At 39.9% G+C, this 21,585-nt stretch overlaps 1 protein-coding gene across 1 annotated transcript in view; it reads left to right on the forward strand.

Moving 5' to 3' along the window:
• Positions 1 to 7,521, forward strand: part of crb2b (crumbs cell polarity complex component 2b) — a 29,063-nt gene extending 21,542 nt beyond the window's left edge. Inside the window, exons 10-13 of the mRNA XM_020102344.2 lie at positions 164 to 1,025; positions 1,694 to 1,810; positions 2,031 to 2,157; positions 2,755 to 7,521. Of these exons, the coding sequence (XP_019957903.2) occupies positions 164 to 1,025; positions 1,694 to 1,810; positions 2,031 to 2,157; positions 2,755 to 2,976 (1,328 nt within the window). The 3' untranslated portion in view covers positions 2,977 to 7,521. The remainder of the gene's footprint in view (positions 1 to 163; positions 1,026 to 1,693; positions 1,811 to 2,030; positions 2,158 to 2,754) is intronic.
• Positions 7,522 to 21,585: the final 14,064 nt, after the last annotated feature.

The raw sequence follows: 21,585 nt of genomic DNA on the forward strand, positions 1-21,585 counted from the left end.
TATGAGAAAAATTATGTCATGAGTAGCTACAACAGTGAATTCATTTCATCAATTTATTCTAATTGATGGACTTTAATAGTTGGATAGGGTGAGACTGGCTGTATGAAACACATACACAACTCTATGTTTTCAACGCTGCTAACATGGTCTTCTCCTCCAACAGGTTTAACTGAAGCTATTTTCCAGGACAATGCTCTCCGATATGTTGCCAACAGCTCCTTGCTGAGCCCTGTAACCAACATCATCATGGACATAAGAACTCGAGACGAGAACGGGATCTTGTTGCGGGCCACCAGCAGAGCCGAAGTCTTCTGCGTGGGTCTACTCAACTCCTCTCTGCTGGTCAAGCTGGACAGCGGGGAGAGTACAGAGTTGCTGGCCTTCACAAGTGACAGGGTCATTGCAGATGGGATGTGGCACCATATCCAACTGTCCATGGTCGATCCAACACAGTCAGCGTCCCGCTGGCGCCTAACCATGGATGGGCAAAGAGTGGGTGCCAGCTTTGGTGTTGGTGGTAACCTCAACTTCCTCAATGATACTGAAATCTGGCTGGCAGAGAAATACACTGGGTGCTTAGGGGAGGTGAGAGTGGGTGGAGTCTACCTGCCGCTTATTAACGTACCAGATGCCCCTCAGGTGAGCCGCTTCTCCAGACTGGGAGGCCATGAGCCAATCATAGGATGCCAAGGTGCACCAATATGTGATTCCCAACCCTGCCTCAACCAGGGTGAGTGCCAGGACCAATTTTTTGAGTTCAACTGCAGCTGCAGAGCTGGATGGGAGGGGGAGCTTTGCGAGGTAGATATAAACGAATGCGCTTCAGATCCTTGCGTCCATGGTACATGCAAAGACCTCCTGGCAGACTACCAGTGTGACTGTAAGCCTGGATACACAGGAAACGACTGTCAGGAGGAGGTGGATAACTGTCTGGAGTTCAGTTGTGTGAATGGAGGAACCTGCAGGGAAACAATGGGAACTTACACATGTTTCTGTCCGCCTGGCTATGTCGGCAAGCGCTGCCAGTGAGTACACACCTTTACATTTTCTCTCTTATACATTTGAGACATTTGGTGTTTGTTGAAAAGTCTGAAAACCTGTATTTTCCTCTCAGTTATGTTTCCCATCAATCATTGCCTTTACCTTCTTCAGCTCTTACCCCTCCCTTCTTTTGCTTACACGCCTGAGTGTTTTCCTCCAAGTAATTCATGTGTAATGTTATTCTTCAGTACACTACTGTCAAAGCAAAAATTGTTTTACTATGAACTTATAGAGTTGTAATATTGGAGATATCAAAGAATCCTCCTTTATAAAAGGGTTATAATACTCACTGTGTTTTAGAGATGTACTGATTGTCATTATAATTATTTTGGAGGCTGTAGTTTGTGTTGCTGTGGAACAGCTCTGCATTATACAGAAAGGTGTGGGAGTAAAATAAAAACAATACAACACCAATGATTCAGTTAAGTCAACACTTCTCAGAGAGTGTCCACACAAAGTGAAAATTACAATCTTCATGAAGGAGGACTTATTACAGGACTGTTTTATAAGACTGCATTACTTTTACATTACATTACATTTTATTTAGCTGATGCTTGTATCCAAAGCAATTACAATAAGCTTACAAGAAGCTACGTGTACCTAATAAACTGTCAACAGGGTGCATATTATAAAAGGAAGTATGTTTGTCTAGGTGGCGTTTCCCCCCAGTGGCATGTGATGCATACACAGAATGTCTTAATGGAGGGGTTTGTATAGGAGGCAGCTCTGGAGGAAACTGCACCTGCAAGCCTGGATACACTGGAGCCAGGTGAGAGCAGCACACTACACAATCCTCAGTGCACACCTGCAGCTGAGGAGAAAGTCTATCTGGACCAAATCCAAAGTGCAAAGGTCAAGAAAGAATGAGGCTGTGTGTGTGTGTGTGTGTGTGTGTGTGTGTGTGTGTGTGTGTGTGTGTGTGTGTGTGTGTGTGAGAGCAGCTGCTCTGTCAGTCAGTGTTGTGTTAAAACCCTGCTGATGTGTTTCAGGTGCGAGACAGAAATAGACGAGTGTGAGTCCAACCCTTGTCTCAACGGGGCCACCTGTCTGGACAGACTCAACCACTTCCAGTGTGTGTGTGTGCTCGGCTTCAGCGGCACACTGTGTGAGAGCAATGTAAGTCACTCCGACACTGCCACTGGATCTGAGCAGAAGGTTTGAGATGCATGGCTCAGATTCAGGCCTCTTGTCGCTGGCACTGGTACCATCACTTTGAAACAACATGCGACACAAAGATACATGATAACGTGTGGTTCTAAACAAAGACAAAACAAAATACATTTACGTTAATCTTATAATTTATTGCCTTGGTCCAGTGATTCTAAAATATAGTTCTTTTTGCCTGTAGCATGTATGCCCATGTGGTATGTGCTTTAAGCATTCAGTCATTAGGTTTCCCACAATCCAGTGTTTTACATAAGCATTAGAGAGTATAGAGATGTGAAAAAAATTCAGCCTGTGCATATTGTTAAGCAGAATGTAGAGTGCAACATAATTTACTCAGACAAAAAGTTTAGTTTTATTTTATTTTAATCTTTAAAGTTTAACTGCTTCCTTTTATTAATGGAAATATACATTATCTTAAAATATGAAGAGCTAGATCACTTATGAGAATAATGTTCGGCTGGGCGTCATCTGGACAAAAAATCCATTAAGAACTTCAGACTTGATTATTTTGAACAACACTTTACTTTATGGCTTGTGTTCTTGCAGAAAGAGGAGCTCATGGAGCGAATTCCCTGGCTTGCTGTGACCATCCCTCTGATCACACTGTGTATGTTACTGGCCATCCTGGTGGTATTTTTCCTCATCATGACGGCCCGGAAGAAACGTCAGTCGGAGGGCACATACAGCCCGAGCTCACAGGAAGTAGCCGGTGCCAGGCTGGAGATGGGCAGCGTCCTCAAAGTTCCTCCAGAGGAGAGGCTCATCTGAGTCCTGCAGCTCTGCCTCACAACTTCACATCCAGGGGATGTACTGTATTTATGTAAAGGGCCTAGAGAACATGTGCTCTGCATTGTGACACTGCTGAGCTCTCCTGCCCTATACAGGAAAAAAAGATAGAGGATAAAGCAATGACTGGTCCTCTACTTGGGAAAACTACTGACCTTGAAGCCTGAGAGGTGGACAAGTAAAGACCAGAGGTGAGGGACAGACATTTCTGAAGCTGTCCTGTTTCTGGGAGTGTGGTCAAAGCATGAACTGGCCCTGGATCTCCCCTTGTAAGTGTTGATAACAATCCCAAGCTTGGTTCGCATGGGACCAAAGGCCTATGAGGAGCATATGAACTGAAGGAAAGCCCCAAACCTGTGAGTACTGAGCAATGTATTCACTGAAACTGTCTCTGCAAAGCAAAACCTTTTTGGAACCGAAAACCTTCCTCTGCAGATTCCACATCTGACTCTGTTTTACATGACGAGGGAAAGAGGAATGTGGAGAGGGAGGAAAATACACCTGAAACTAATTCTGTCGATAACATTTTCATCTGCATGAAAATAAATTGCAAATTATTATCAGGAGAGCCTTTGTTAACGGTCACACTCCTTGTAATAGTATTACAAGTAGTTAATTTCAAGAAACTAATTTGAATTCTGGCTCCGTCTTGTTAAAAGTCCCTTGGTAATGCTAACCCTGCGTTTGTTCTACTCTGATGCCATAATGGGCTTTGCCACTTGATTTTTATGTCCCTGCAAATTTGTAATTTCAACTTTTTTCTCAGAGTTAATTCAGTTGAAATGAAAACATAATGCTTTTCTTTGCTGAATCCTAAGTGTTTAAAATGTACACTGTTGTCTCGATCACTGATTCTTCTATGGGAAGATCTTACTCCTCCAGACTCCCCTGGCCTCTGTCCCTGCTTGTCTGAGCTCACTGTGAATGAAAAGATACAAAAAGTAATGAACCTTCCTGAATGTGCAGATGGACATCACTGCAGCTTCTGCAGGCTTCAAGTACTGCTGTGTTAATAATTGCTGTATTATATTGTGTGTGCACTGTATGGCTAACAGGTTAACCACTGTACCCATTTTTGTTAGTGTCAAAGTATGCTGTGAGTGTCTTGTGTTGCGTAGAACGAGTAGCTCAAGTTTAAGCCACTGTATTTTCTTATGTTTACTCTCTTCAACGGAAACAGTATTTAATTGTAGAAATCTTGTTGCTGTGGTGAAAGGTGGTCACATCAGTATTAATGGGCATGAATACTTTCATGTTTCAGATGCAAGAAATTAAAAACAAGTTAATTTAAAATAACTATCCAACACTTTTTGGAATTTTTTGGAAGTGTGAGATAAGAAGACTCTATTTCTGAAGGCACATTAAGTTAGGCTATCCTAGATCACCTGGCCTTCCCTTGTTAAGAGTGAAAAAATACACTAGTGTGAAAGTACAATATAGACTATTTCTTGACACACAGCAGATTGATCCAGTAACTGTGTGTACTGCACAGTGAGGCTGTCAAGTTGATTCTGTGTGGTGTGACACTCCTTAAAACCAGATATCTTTTTCTTACATATCTGATGAACTTTACAGGTGCTTGCAGACATATATATTTTTTTATTTGAGCCAGGACAGCAGTTCCCCTGCTCCCAGTCTTTATGCTAAGTTTGGCTAACCTTATCCTGACTCCACTTCTCTTCTCAACACACAGACTTGAGATTGATATCCATCTCCACAACTCACACTTGGAAACAACTAAAGTAAAATCTACAATCTTATGGAACTTCTACCTACTTTCTAGCTTTGAACTAATGCACTGATGCTGATCCGACTGCCTTTGACCGCAATAGTAACTTAAATAATTCTTCATTTGTTTAGTCTATGAATTCTCAAAGTTAGCCCTTAAAGTATTTTGCAACTGTTACTCCAGAAAATCCCACCACTCACCTGCCTTCCACTCTGAACTCACCAGGGCTGCTAACTGCTACAGTTAACCTGGAAGCTTTGACAGTTAAGGTGTTGATGTGACATGAAGTCAGACGGACACATTGTACCAGCTGAATGTTCCTGGAACAAGTTTAGAAACAGTTTGTTAAAGGAAAGTCACAAGCAAGTGACAGATAAACATGAATTAACACTGGTCAACACGACTGAATGTATCATTATTGTCAGTTTTAAGGGGTAAAAAAAATGAGTATCTTGATCATCATCTGTCATATTTACTGTGGGGTTTGCACTACTGACTTATTTATTACTTAACGTTTGTATTGACTTTATTTCATGACTAAGTGCAACTGCCCTGATGTTGCATGTGGCAAATGTATGCAGCCAACAATGTCCACAAACTGCAGTGTACTTTTTCGTTTGTTTTATTGCCGAGGCCTCTCTGTTCCAATGAAGAAAGATTACTGAATGGCAAAATACAGCATGGTTGTGTTGATCAGGCCAGGTCCTTAAAGAATTGGCTTCCACAGTTTGGTGTGGAAGAAGTTGACTAACCCACACAGAGCCCAAGCCCAACTCCATCCTACCTGAGACTGGATGACTGTGAGCCAGACCTTATCAACCAACATCAGGGAGACTTTACTGAAATGCTCTCTTGGCTAAACAGAAGCAAACCGCACATGGTTTTGGAATGGGATATTCAGGAGTAAGATATGGATGGAATGTTCCAGTGTCTATACCTCTGGCCATGAAGGTGTACAGAGTTTCAATTCATATACATGATGCCAAATCTACTGCAGGCCATGATTCACTCCCACACCTGCCGTTTCAGTTGAACATATTGCAGAAGGCAATATGGCTGTAAGTTTTTACAAGTTTCACTGTAAAAATGTTTTTTAAAAATCTGACCAATACAAGCATGGAGTTTAAATGCACCATTATAAAAGTGGATTATTATTAATTTATTGTAAACTCTCAAAATAGTCAATGTGAATCTAGAGAGACAGGCCTATATGTCATATTAGAGAAATGCTTTCTAATGTCTCCTACTTCCCCCAGTCAAAATTCCAAAACTTCCTCCATGTTTACTTGCTGGTTTGATAAATTGTAATCTATTTCCAGGATAGTGGAAAAGACATGACTCCTTGCTAATGGCATTTCCATGTGGAGTGACCAGCTCCGACTGCGTCCCGCTAACTGAACTAAAACATGGTCTACCGGTGTATATTCCTCATGATCCCCAACTTCCTGAACCAGAGATGCTGTCCCTGTTACAAACAAACAAAACTTCGTATTAAGAATCTGTAATTCTTAGTACTGTATTTTTAAAGTTTTGCATGATCTACAGTTGAACTTGCTTAGTCTGATTCCCAAATTATTTGAACACTATTAAGGTAAAAAAAGTTTCATACTGTTGCTTTAAAGGTACAGTGTGTAGAATTTTGTGATATCTAGTGTTGTAGTTGCATGTTGCAGCTGAACACCCCTCACCTCACCCTCTCCTTCCAAACATGAAAAAGAACCTGTGGTAGCTTCAGTTGTCATAAAAACTCAAAAGGTGTTTAGTTTGTCCAGTCTGGACTAATGTAAAAAACATGGCGGCCTCTGTAGAGAGGGTCCCCTCGATGTAAATATAAAGTATTTATATATAAAGGTTCTTTTCTGGGGTAAAGAAAACTACAATTCATACAATTTAGATGAAATGAACTAGTGAAAACATCATGAGGATTATTCTACATTAAATTTCTGCCAATAGATCCCTTTCACCTGAATCTTACACACTGTTGCCTTAATTGGAGTTTTAACACAATGTTACTCAGAGCAGTAGAGTTGTCAATATAACTGAGGGAAGTCCTGTTTAAGAGATGGCCACCATGCTTTAGTTTACCATGCTGTATCAGTCAAGGGACAGTGAGAGATAATATGCATCAGTCTCCATGCAGGTATGTGCATGATGAGACAGTATGTGCCTTCATGTTCACCTGCATCTGCAAAACCCAGTGTCATACCGATTCAAGTCTCTGTGTAGATGGTGCTGTATAGGCCACTGATAGAACTCTCATTGTAAAACATGTTTTTCTACTTAAATATCCAAATTGTGCTCATCCCATGATGGTGTTAAACAGACATTCACTGTTTTATGATACTGTAACTATACAACAGATGTACCCCGGCTGTGTGTGAGGTGGTAGTGATTTTACACTGGAGTTGTTTTACTAAAGCTGTACCATGTACAGCAAGCTGCACTGATCCACATATGATGAGTTCCAATCCAAAATATTCCAATAAACCACAGAGTAATCGTTGCTGGAGTTTTCTAATTCCAGATTGTAAGTGATACTAGAGCTACGACTTTAATTCTGTAACACACTAACATTCAGATATGAATCGTAGTGTCTTATATTTTGCTACTTTTTGGAGCTGAAAGTTATCTGGCAATATTAAGAGCCAGTTTCCTCATTTTTTTTAAAACTGGATGTCTCATTTTGGAATATAATTCTTCATTTGTGCTGAGAAGTCTGTATATATGACCAGGAGTTTGTGATTTGTCTGTAAAATAAGATGTATACTTTTCATTAAAAGTGGATAGTTACTCTGTAATTACGTGTTTAATGTGGAAAATTATGCTTTAATTGGAATTTAAAATTGGTAAATATGAAACCTGTCATAAGTATTTTAGGAGAAATAAAATACAAAATAACCAAGATGAATATTTTTACATTATAAAAACAGTGGCCAGAGGCATTTAGTTTTCAGGTTGTCCATCCAATTCTTCATTCAACACCTTTCTTCACATTCGGTACAAACGTTCACTTGGACTCAAAGATTAATGGATTCGTTTTTTTTATGAAGGGCCATGGTGACCTCATCGTTTCGTAAACGTTATATTTCAGGAACACCCATAGGGAGCGTTATTACATCTGGCACAAACATTTATCTGGAATCAAGGATGACCTCATTGGAATTCGTAGGTCAAAGCTCACGGTCTCCTTGACCTCTCGAAACACATTTTTGCCTCGTGAACACATTATTAGGAACGCCTGAAGAGAATCCTTCAAAATGTGGCACAAATGTCCAGTTTGACTCATGGATTAACTGATCACATTTTGGTGATCAAAGGTCAAGCTCACACTGACCCACTCCAACACATGTTTGGCCTCTTGAACATGCAGTCTGCGTGTCCAATTTGTGAACAACAACTATTAAATCTGGTTTTCAGATGGTTAAATCAGATGGACGATTTGTCCTCTAAAGATTATATATCCAACAGCTTCTTTTCTCTCGCCACACAGATGGAGGAAATCATTTTGTAGAATTTTGGCGAACACAATACAGCAAAAAGATTTCACCCTTCAAACACAAGAAAACATAAAAACAAAAAAAGATTAGCTGAACTTTTAACCCCCACCCTCCCTCATCCCTCTCTTTGAAGCTATAATGGTGCATTCCTTGGTGTCTCTGGGTGACTCCCACCCATGGTGGCTTCTGACTTGGTCAGTGCTTCTTTTCCTAACGATGTCAGGCAAAGGAGGAAAAGCATTCTCCTCTCCATCCTCCTCCTCCTCCTCCCTGTGAGTGGGAGAGCCAGGAATGCTGGCGTGACACACTGAGATTATTTTGCTACAGCCAAGTAAGTTAGAGGAGGCTCAGGAATTCTTCAAAAAACTTGAGGAGATGTAGAACAGGTAATTGTGTCAAAGGATATAGAGTGTGATGATTCTAGCTGCGTCCTTTAAAAATGAAGCAGTCAGGCCATCAAGACCTGTGGCTTTTAGTAAAGTTGAAATATTAAAAATGTCAATGTTATGAAATAGCAATGAAAAATAGATTTGGTATAACACCATGATCCAAATAAAGGTCTCTAATAAAATTGTACCCGTATAGATTCCTAATGCTGCATTCACACCAAACTAAAAAACTCTTCATGCCTTGTGATCATTTGTGTTTTTTTGCACTTATAACGTAAAAATAGACAACCCACAAATATTCGCCTGCTATCCTCTGGAAAAGAGGAGAGGAGGACCACTGCCTGAACTAAAACCAACACACAAACAAAGTAAACAGCTGTTGCATTGTACATGTCGTGGAAACACCAGAGAAGTCAGCATCGTTGTGTGTGCGTCTACAAGACCAATACGCAGCTCAGGGAATTTCTTCTCCAGGAGCTGTGTCCAGATGATTTTCATTTTAGCTCGGGTCGATGCCAGGACCTGAGTCAGTTGAACTGGATTATCGGTACTCGACCAATCGCCGTGAATGACACATCATTTGTGTCCGGTGAGTGAGAAACACACAAATCTATTTGTGTCTATACATTGATTTTGTAAGTAATCTCATCACGACACAATGTGAACACATCATTAGAGGTAAACAGTCAAATCTTGAAGCAAATGTAATTGAAAAACATTTTGTCTTTATGTACTAAGGACATTATGCTAAGTGACATGTTTGCCACAGGCTGCAGGTTCATGCTGGTCTTTCATGTGACACATTGTAAACCTTCCATTCACCCCGACAAACTCCCAGCAGCTCTGTTGCGTTTGATTACAGCAAAGTGATGATGTTTCATACAAAATGCATTTACTGCTGCAGTTTAGCTGTATAAACATGGAATTACAAGAAGACAGAGCTGAATCTAAAATAAATTAACGAAATATTTGTTTCAGAATCCACATTATTACTCTGCACTTCGTCGACTCCATGATTCTTTTCAGTAGAGCTGAGGGGCAAGGTAACTATCTAGTCAGATAATGTTTTTGTGTTTAGGGCCAAGTGCTATGACTTCAGTTTTGTATGAATTTAGAAGTTAAAAGTACAAGTCCTCCAGGTCACAGCATTTCTGACGTTAAACTAAAGATGCTTCCAGACAAGCACTGAACGCATTCACGCATTCAGTTCCTCCGGAGGAGGTGCATGTGTGAAAGCAAATGTCTGAAGAAATCCAGGGGAATCAGATGTGAGAACATAGCAGGGACTCCCCCACTGGATTCACCGCAAACAAGTTGGGGGGTGAGTTGATGACGCTTCTAACACACGACAGATGCCAAATGAAAAAAAAGAAAAGAAACTATAAATTATAAATATCTTTGGTTGAAAAAGCGGTGGCAAATGTGTCAAAAGGGTTTGGTGTGATCAGAGCTGACGAGGGTGTATGTGTGTTGTCAAGAAAATCACGTGATCTTCACAGTTAATATGTCACTTCCTGCCTCCGTCTGCTGCACCACCTCTCACCTGAAAAACTCTGCGGATGTGTTGCTCTTGTGAATGCGTCTGTGCAGAGGACCTACAGCCGTGTTGTGCAAACTGCAAGTAAAGTCCGTAGCCAAATCTGGATTTTACCCACAGGCCAGATATGAAAACGGCTGAATAGATTCATCAGACTTCATAGTATGTCAACTGCATAACAATGGAAGTGTATGTGGTGCTTTCTGATGATGGTGCTTACAGGAAGCATCCAGAAAGCGAAGCCTTGTGAAACTCCATGACTAACTTTTGTGTGCATATAAGAGTCATTGTCAACACTGACAAATCGGATTCTATCTGATAAGTATAACAACCTAGTGCTCCTCATTTAATCCCAGCAGTCTGTGCCATTTAAGATTCCTCCCTGCTACACTCATTTATATTCACTTATATGTCACTACAGGTATTCATTTACTCATTTTACAGGTAAACTGCCAGAAAAGCTCTCTGAATAGCCTTCTACATATAGCACATAGTGGCCAAAGGATAAACGTGCAGCACCTTCAGGACAAGCTATTTACCCAAAAAGAAAAGAAAATTCACTATATTCTTGCAGCATTTAGTATTTACTGGTGGGGTTTCCAGACTTTTGACTTATTCTAAACATATAGATGGTCTATATCTACATACTTTAATTGTCTCTTTATTTTTTAAAAATGTGTATTATTTCATGAGATGAGGTTACAGGGTTGGAAATCCTAATAAGAAAAACTTACAACCTGCTATTACCTCACTAAAATGTCAGCCCTAGGCCACATGTCCCTCAGACACTAGGATATGCATTGACATTGTGCCATACAAATAAACTTCATTATAGTCTCTCCTTCCTTGGCCCACCGAGTAGGGTGGATGGTGCACCCTCCCACCACCATTTGCACATCTCCTTCTCTACCCATCTGCCCCGTGCTCTCCCTGACTGGATGGCTGGCTGGCAAGTGACAGAACTGACAGACGAGGCCTGTTCCTGGGTTAGTATCATGTCGGCAGGGGGGAGGGGGAGCCTCCCGGTGTTGTCAGCCATCATGGTGCCAGCTCCAGGTCTAATGAGGGAGACTGCCGCCTCGGCATTGCCTCCCCAGTGTCAGGAAGCGGCCGACAAATCAGCAGTGCATCACGAGCCCAAGCACAAATGATATGTTGACAAATGCAGATATTTCACTTTTAATTGACACTAAGAGACAGAGATGATCCGACTGCCAGGGCTTCTGAGGAGACAAGGACAAGACAAGATGGGAGAGAGATAGGGAGAGAGAGGGAAAGAGCTGCAGAGGGGGAGGGGGCTAAAACAGTCTCCGAGAAAGGAAGATGTTGCAATAGCCTTGGAAGATGTTTAATATTTGCGCAGGGTGTCATTTCTTCTGTGCGCTGTGGTTGAGGGGGAGCAGAAGGGGGGTTGAGATTAGAGGTGTGAGTTTCTGAGACTTGTCAGCGCTGACAGACGCTGTATTATACGGCAGCCTCACAGCTGACTGGCTCTTCTAAACCCTGACAACATTGCCTGTTCATTTAGCCAGGTGGGCTTTCTCTGTAAACTCCCCTGTCTCAGCTCTGCCTGATAAAGGCTGAATTTGGGAACACTTGATATTCTGCTATCTGTTATTGCTCTTACTGTCTGTTTGCTAATACATTTTTAGGGCTATAAACGCCTTTCTTTACTGCTGCAATAATCTCATTAAAGAAGACGAATAAAAAGGAATCCATGGCACAAAGTTACACTTTCAAGCGCTGCAAGCTTAACTTGATTACTGTGAGTTGTAGATGCTGTTTTTGGGGAGAATAATTTTTAGTTGTGATGCTGACTTATCAGTAGGAGGATTCCCTTTAATCAAAGATTCATTTGTATTCATTGTCACAGAATCGTCAAAAGCTCATTACTAATAAACTTACATCAATAAAAACTGCATGGACTGTGAGCGATAGTGTCACTAGTCTCCACTGTGACTGTGTTTTGGATGAAGAAATACTGTGGTAACATATTTTGAATTCCCATTTAGTCAGCCAACCTATTCTGTAAAGAATGATTATTATCACAGTAAGATGACCAGCTGATACCAGGGGATAATCTATCATGATGACAACAGTATCCAGGAGACTGATATCTGACCAAGTTTGTGCGATTGGGTGAAGGTTGATTGAATTCGGTTGGGCCTTGGCAGAGGTATGGGCTCGACTGAGTGCCATTCTGTGCCAGAAAACATAACAGTTATTCATGCAGACTTCAACCCTTGATCAAACTCCCAGTAAAACTGCAAACAAGCCATCCCCCAAAATATCAAACATAGTGACCGAGTGGTACTGGATTGCTGAATTTCTTATGTCCTTTACTCCTGTTAAAAGGGCGGAGGATTTCACACCTTGTTATGTGGCAAATTGTGATTTGTGAATATGGACTATAGAAATGTGATTTATGTATTGGCACTTGTTAGTCTAATCACATTAATCAAGTAATGCAATAGTGCCCAACAGTACCACCCCTGTCCTGTTTGGAGGACAGGGAGGGGATGAGGTGGGACATTCATTTTGCACCACCCATGTTTCCCTGCCTTTCATTCCATTCAATTTTTTTACTGGATACTTCCCATAGTATGACCAATAACATTTTACAAGAGCCTCCCTTCCAGGTAAATGCCTTTGTCCCCTCAAACTCTCTTCTCTGTTTTGTAACACAAGCTTTCTGCAATTAAACTGTAGGCAATAATCAACCCAGATATAATCGTGGCAACATCATCAGGGCTATTTTGTCTGGACAGAGCCACAGAGACCATCATACAGCTGTTTTCACATTATGCTAACCATGACTAAACTGATTTTTGGAGTTTTCAGATTCAAACATCTTCTGCAAGTTGTGTGGATAAAGGATTCGAAAACCAAAATGTTCCCTTCTCTTTTACATTCTTTTTCATTGTGTGCTGTAATAAGTCAACCATCTTTACTTTCTGCATGTGAAGAGCCTTCTTTTTTTCCTTTTCTCAGTGTGTGGACATTTTTCCAGTGACAGTTTTGGGGTCAGATACTGAGCATTAGATACATTCTTGACTTTTTAATAATTTGTAATACATTTGCTCCATTTAACAGTGAAGCTAAGACAAAACCAAATATGGTAAAACATATAAAGAAATCCATACAGCCATACAACGAGTATTTTACATGATCAAGCTGAGGTGGCCCCTTTCAAAGGGACTTCAACAGTGACGTTTTATAGACAGCACCTACATTGGTTCCGAGAAAAGGAGAAATAATTTTTTATCTCCAGGCTGCAATACTTAGATAACAATGCAAACGATTCATGCGCAATTTATTCACTGTAAATATCCTAACACTGCATATATTTCTTCCTGTCTTTACACTGTATATATACTAGTTTAATTATATTCATATATTTCTTTATATTTTTTATACTCCTTACACTTAAGTACTGCATGTTATTTATAACTTGCTGATGTGTTTTTGACTCTAACTGCTGTAACACTGCAAATGTCCCCATTGTGGAACTAATAAAGGACTTCTTATCGTATCCCCTCCGTGTTGCAGTTTCTACTCGTGGCCACGAGAGGGCAGACACAAGCTGCAGCTCTGACTGTGGCTGGAGACTGACAAGCAGAGGGAGACCATCCAAGTTCCAGAGTGTTTATCTCACATCCTTGGGCTTTGCTCATCAGATCAGTTTAAATAACTAACCCTCCCAGCTTCCATTTCTCTCTCATGAATAAAGCTGTGGCCCTTAGTGGTGCCTGCACTGTCTCTTGGCAACACTAGACTGCTCTCTGAAGCTTAATACACAGTCACACAGACACACACACACATGAAAACCCACAAATACACACAGGTAATAGTTGCGGGTCACAACAGAAACATCATTAGATATCCAGCTGTCAGCCACTCTCTTGAATTCTAAATTGGATGAGTGGGTGAGAGTCATACAGCACCGCGGAATAATGACTCAATTGCATATTGTCTGATCTGTTGAGAAAAAAAAAGCCTGGTGTCTTCTCACCTTTAAATGTCTAATGGAAATGAAGGCAGACAGACTTTAAGTACAACAGGAATCAAGTCTGGACTGAATCGCTCAACGCACAGGTGGGGGCGTTGGTGGGAAGGGGCGAGCTGGGAACACTTTCTCACGGAAGTCAGAGTTTGAGCGCGGAGTAAGTTTCACACAGAGGCAAGAAAGAGTATTTACTCTGCTGATGAATTTGTGGTTAATTGTGAGTGTTGGTGTGTATGACTATGTGGGGGGAATGTTAATGTGCACCCTTGGGTAGGGCTGATAGAGAGGGAGACATCCCTCATTAAAGTAATTAGACCTGCAGGAGAGGATCCCCTGGCCCAGGAATAGATATGCTCACCACATCCACTCACCACACACACACACACACACACACACACACACACACACACACAACTCACAAGATGCTCAGACATGCATGTATGCACGCATGCACATACTAAACTACACGCATGCACAGTTTCTTCTGGTACACACACACACACACACATACACACTAATCCTTCCTCAATTATAGGCCTCAATTATACTCCTGCGGACAACTGTGGACACCACGGACATGCTGTGGTTCTTCTCATTCTACTTTTTCAGTATCGGCCGGATGGACCACTCTCAACAAAACTTTATGTCATAGAGAATCGAGTGGACCCTCTTATGAGGATTGCTTGAATTGAGGCATTTCATTTTGTGTAACACCCTTACACATTCATTGAGGTGTCCCCAAATATCTCAACTGATTTAAGAAACAATAGACATTATCTAACATTTAACCTTTCCATGCAAACTTAAGACATGGCTTAAATCAAACCAAACTTGTAATAATGTGCAATTAGTATTAACTTTATCGTATGTGATGTAGATAACATGCACATCTGTGTTTTCTTTTGATTGTATATCAGTATTACATTGTATTGTCAAATTTTTACAATGTATTTCAATCATGGGTTATTTTCTTGTTTTATCAGGTGAAGTGTTTTAATCATGGGTTTCTTTAACAGTTAATTTGGATGGTATATTTAATGCACATCAATTATCCATATTTGTAATTATATAAGATAGGTCAGTTCATTAAAATTAGCTTATACAGCTACCTCTGGTTCATTTACAGGGTTTTGTCTGTAGATTAATGGGTAATGTCCCTGTCATAAATAAACAAATTAAATTAAATTAGCACTTCACTTATTTTCAATGAAACAAAGATGTCGGCATTTAGGGATGATTCTGGTTAAGTACAACTTGGGTCACATTTTAAACTGATTGTCTGACATCTTCAATTTTTTGACTTCTTGGATTTTGTGTTTTTGTTAATGTTGTATTGTATAGATCCCAAATTGTAGTAACTAATTTAATCAATGCATTGGTATTATGACTCAAAGATATAAAGAATTCTGAAACTAACTAAAATAATCCTTTCATGACATGAATGTAAGTTGCTGACAAACAAATCCCACTCATATGTTTAGTGTAGTGAGAAAGCTCCAGATTCCCATGGAAGTGTTCTAACTGAAAGGTAAAGTCTTATTAGAATGTTTACAGTAGTTAAAGTTACAGAAATGCTACAATTCCCACATTGTTTTTTTATTTTTATTTCCTGCTCTTCAGGAGACACAATAACTTTTTTCCTGAAGCCTCAATGAAATTTTGTACCAAAGCAGACACACACAGCCTGACAATGAATCAGACATTTAACACTTTTGACAGTTAAAAACATTGAAACAGGCCTGAAGAAAAAGCACGTGTAAATAATAAAATTAGTGATGGTTTAATTTCATCATTGTCCTGGTGTTTATTTATGTGTCACGCAGATGAAGAGTAAACCTGAAGGAAATCATTAACTGAAATATACCTACAAGTACAATTTCATCTGTAATTTAATCCAATATTTCCATTTTATATACTTTATACTTCTACCCCTCTTCATGTCAGAGGGGAGTTTACTCCACAACATTGAACCGTATATAACAATGAAGTCTATTATATCCCAAATTATTTGTTTTGTACAAATGTGCTCAAAATAAAAAAAACTTCTTCACCCATGATACATTTCAACTATGATACCCTGTGGTGGCATCATAATGGCTTTGATTTTACAGAGTGGATGACTTCACACTGGTCCACGTGGCTGAGGATCGATAACTCTGTACACATTAACAGGTGGATGAGCAGGAGATGCACACACAGCACTGGGTTGTTTTATCACATTACAGTTGGCAGCACTTAGTGCGTAGTTGTAACTTTTTTTGAGGATAAGTTACAAAGTGACCAATCCGTTTTCACAATTCTTTTAGCAAATTAAAGTCAACATGACCAGTTTCTACTGTACTGGAATGTGTTCCGTCTACTCAGATGTTAATGACAAGTTTCTCTGGAGTCTGGTGGTCAGTACACACCCAGCAGGCGGGTCAACAGTTTGAGCTGGGGTACAAGGGGCGAGATTCAGGCAGGCTTTGTTCACATCTGTACATTGTGGAGGAGATGAGAAAGTGAACATGAAAGCCTGGTGCTGTTTGTCTGTACTTGAAACAGAGGGAATCTGGGGAGGAGGAGAACAACAGAGCTAATTAGCCAAGTGGAGCTGACAGTGCAGCCAAGTGGCTCAGAGCCAGTGAGGGAGGGGGAGACAGTGGTGAGGGCAGGGACGTCAGGGTTACACTCGCACAGAGGCTGCAGTATTCAGACCCCTTCACTTTTAGTACACTTACAATTACATTGTTGTGATTTAAATGGGTTTAATTGTTTAATTGCCTTTGTGATGACAAAGTGAAAACATGTACAAATCGAAGAGAAAGTATTCAGAGTATTAATTCAGCAATTAATAGAAGCTAATTTTGCAGCTACAGCTTCCAGACTTCTTTACACATCTGCAGTTTCTCCATCACAGCAAAACCAGCACCACCACATGAACTAACCCTGTCAGATTTGATTTCAACTCTTCTGAGGTGTCGATATGGGTCCACACCACAACGTGTAATCTAACTCTTTTTACACTTAAGTACTGTAACACTACGTAAGTGTAATTACTGACTCTTTTAGGAGTGAAAACACTTTTTCATTAACTCTCTCATCTATCATTTGTTAACTATAGTGTTACCCACATATGAATTCTCATAGGAGTAAAGATAGTAGAAAAATAATGCTTGGTTAACTCACATTTATTTCTGAAATGTGCACCACATAGACATAAACATATAACAATAATGGACAGTATATGTTTATTCACTGTCATTAGAGTATTGCTTATCAAATGGTCTAAAGTAAATGAGGTGTTAAATGCATTTCACAGAATATTCATTGTTTTCTTCCTCTATACAGTATGACTGAAAGTGTCAATCAGAGTACAGTGTGTTTTAATAATCTATAGCCTAGATATCATTACCAATCAATGTATGTTTAAATTAAATGGGGAAGACATCCAAGACTGTAGATGTTGCTTGTGGGTTATGAACCAGCTTCTGTCTGTACAAACACGTGGCTTGTGTTTTCTCTAAAACCATGGATTTGTAGATTTGTGTGGATCTCTGTATGAGTGTCATATAAGAGCCTCCCTGCAGTCCTCACCGAACAACTGTCCACCAATCGACAGAGACTATCTTTGGGTTGTTGGGCTGTCCTGGAAATTTGGCCTAGAATGCTGAACAGAAGTTGGTTTGACATTAGACTGTCTTGAGTCACCAAGCAAGATAATAGTAATAGTAATAATACATTTTATTTAATGGTGCCTTTCATAGCACTCGGGGTCACTCACGGTTGAGAGTGGTTTATAGTCAAGGATGATCTCCTTCTCTGCTTCAGATTTTGCACAGGAGTTGCCATATTGATTTGCATTGTCCGTTCGTAAAGCATTCAGGAATGTCCGTCTACCCCTTAATTTTTAGGGGGGTCCTGAATACATTACATTTGAAGGGGTGTTTGAAGGGCTTGATGGCCACTACCCCTACATCACATGGAGAAATGGGACAACACACACAAAAGGAAGGTGTAGGGCTAAGAGGTAGGGGTAAGGGGTAAATTGGGAAAGGGCATTTGTCTGGGACACTCATGGACAGTCAGACTTCCCCAACTCCAGTGTTTTCCTGGCTGTTACTTTCTGTCCAAATATATAGCATTGTAAAAATTGCAGTGTCACTGAGGATAACCACCTCTACTTTGATAAGCATGTTAACACAGTTCGATTCAATTCAGTTCAATTTTATTTGCATAGCGCCAAATAATATGCATTATCTCAAGACATAGAAGGTCAAGACCTTTAAACCTTTTCAAAGTTATTTGTAGGCATTCTGACAACGATGGGGCTATTGTCAATGTGTGCGTGAGAGAAAGAGAGATGTGTGAGTGAGATAGAGAGAGAGAGAGAGAGGAAGCGAGTGAGAGACTAGCAGGAGCTCTTATCATATGTGGTCACTCGAGAGGCAGGTGGAGATGCATTCTAATGTCAGGTGTGAACTGATATACTTAGAGCTGTCCACTTGTGAGCGAATCACCTGAGGCCTAAGTTAATGCAGGGATTAACATGGCCAACGTGAACAGAGCTCCACTGGATAAAGGTGCAAAAGTGGAGAAGAACCATGTAAGCATATTTATTATTTGATTTCTGATTGAAGCTGGAGCTTTTCTATAAAAGTGCTACAAAGAAACACAATCAATGAATCTGAAAAAACACCTAAAGAAAATGAAAGAGCTCAGGGACTGGAAGTGTATGAGTCTATACGACTGTTAGCTTTACTGAGACCATTTCAAGTTTCACATTTCTTTCCTCTGTCAGATAAAATGAATATATATTTAGTGAGATGACATCTTTCGAACACCAGAATGAATCTTTTAGAGAGGCGAGCCAGAGTGACACATCAGCAGTGCTTGGAGCCATAAATGACCCTTAAATTGAGAAATGGACATGATGGAAAAGTGTGTTTTTGTGGGAGTTCTCCTCATATGATGTTGGTCTAATTAAAGCTCCACCAGTGGAGGGATGTCATGAACACAATAGGCTTCTCTGCCAATCCCAGCATCACCCCCCCCCCTTCTCAGTATTCTCCAACACAACTACTGCTGCTGCTGAAAGAGTGATTTTGTTAGCAGGTTTCTGATTGTAGACTGGAAGCTACACACTGAAACTATCTTACATTTTTGTGACATTTTAATGAATTAAACTTTCCTACAAACAAAAGCAGGCAGGCATATTTGGTCATTTTAGAGACATTGGTTATATGATTGATTCAATCATGGTGGAATTGATCAGTTAGAAACAAATTATTTAAAATGTACACGTTTTTGCAGTTAGGAGAGTTAAAATATGTTCAAGGAGTATGAATTTGTTGACAGCATAAATACAAATAATTAATAATTGTCCTGGGCCTCTGCTTGTATGCTTGACACAGTGCTCTATTTGGATGTGATGGTAAAGAACCATAAGGTGTCTTGCAGAAGGTTCCTAACCCCTGTAAAGTAGATACTGCATTAGAAATGACAAAACCTACAAATACATCTTAGATTACTGTAAACGGATCTCTCACACAACTTAATTTCAAGAGATAGGAGGATCATGCATTCGCCCCTTATCTGATCATAACGAGCAGAAAAGAAACAGTGCACTGAAATGATTATGGCTGGAAGCTCCAGTGTAGTGCTTCCTGACTATAATCTATAATCTTTTTACAACCTGTTCTTGCTCAGTGCCATTTTATAGACCTGCTCCTGGTTGTTATGCTAATCTAAATGCTATGAGAGAATATCTGTTGTAGAAGCAACTATAGTTAACAAATGTGCTGATATAGTTTGGAGTTCTCCTCCCATGGTTAAGCTCCGACACAACACTCTCATACAGAAAATACAGAACATTTATTGTAAATATAATTTCATGGGCGGTCATAATTTTGAATCATCAATTGTATTTATTATAAATCATTACTTCATATAGTTCAGTTAATTTTCTGTATTCTAATGAATGAATTTGTTACCACATGAATTCATCCCTGAATTCACAGACTGTGAGGTCCTGTTTATTGGAAGGTCGCCTGTTAATTTTTTTAAATCACTCTAATATGCTCGTAACATAATGCTTAACATGCTTATAACATAATGCTTAGAGAAAATGTGCACCACAAAATGAGTGGGGGCTAGCTGGACCGAGTGTTTCACAGTGGAGGCTGGTTTGTCTAAGACCACACCCAGATTTCCAGCTGAGGACTCAATAAATATAAATCTGCAGATAGTCTCTATGTAGTTAAAAAAAAAAAAAAAGCCCCAGAAACATCTTTCCAGCATCACACTGTACATGTAATGTGAAAGTTTCACAATTGCAATGGTTTCCATTCAGTGTTTTTAAGGAAGTGAGTCTGTGTGAAAAAACGAAAGAAGAGAGAAATGAAAGCTTGTTTAATGAAGCTGAAGATGAAAGAGCCACTGCAGACCAGCCTGTCAAACCAGCCTGACTTTCCCTTTTCCATTAGCTCTTATTCACCATATGGAACATCTGCTCATGTACCGTTCTTTAGTTACACACACTTTCAGTTACAAGACATGGCAGCTGCCACGTTCAATGCAAATATACAGTGTGAACAGTTACATGAGGAATTAAAGCTACACTGATATTTTTGTATTTTCACTGCTTTCCATGTCGCTTATGATACATCCAGATGGTGTACACATATGAGCTAGAACAACTTTATGAGGTAATATAGAAAAGAAAAATATCAATCCATGCAGTTTTAGCTTTGGCAGTGCTGCAGATTAGAGATGAGATTGGATTAGAGATAATTGCCATGGTAACAGTATGTACCCCAAACAATCCACTTCAATGGAAAAAGACAATATGTGCAATATCAGACACCTAAAATGTCACTGCAAGTCAAACTTAAAAACAGGAAATGCTGATCTTTAGATTGATTTTTTTTTCATGATCTTTAATTCTGTTGCTGTTTTATTACCATTGACCTAATTGAGAATATAGGAAAAACAAATTTATAAACGCTATTATTAAGGACAATGGGTGGATCCGTCACACTGTGAATGGACGCAACCTGCTGACCCTGTTACAACATAACAATAATACAACATAAGATCTGAAACCTTATTATTTGCCCCACTGAAATATGAAAAATATATCTAGAATAACAAAATTGACTGAGACAAGTTGCAATTATTAGTTTGTATTACCAAGAAAATTAAGTTAACACTTGATGTCAACCTGCAAACAAAGACCAGAATGTAAGCAAAACATCTCGAGTCACATACGAACATTACGTTTCCCCCAAACCCCACATTCAGTTCATCAAATGAAATAGTTTGTTTAACTTAATCCAAAAACCGAAAGATATCCTGCTGCAAAGTTAAAGCAGGTGTGGTGTGGTGTGCCACAGACAGAAATATCCCAAAAAGAATCCACGCTATCCGCACCACCTCTGACCGCCCAGAAAAAT

The sequence above is a fragment of the Paralichthys olivaceus genome, chromosome 4 (assembly GCF_024713975.1).
Source record: "Paralichthys olivaceus isolate ysfri-2021 chromosome 4, ASM2471397v2, whole genome shotgun sequence".
Taxonomy (NCBI): domain Eukaryota; kingdom Metazoa; phylum Chordata; class Actinopteri; order Pleuronectiformes; family Paralichthyidae; genus Paralichthys; species Paralichthys olivaceus.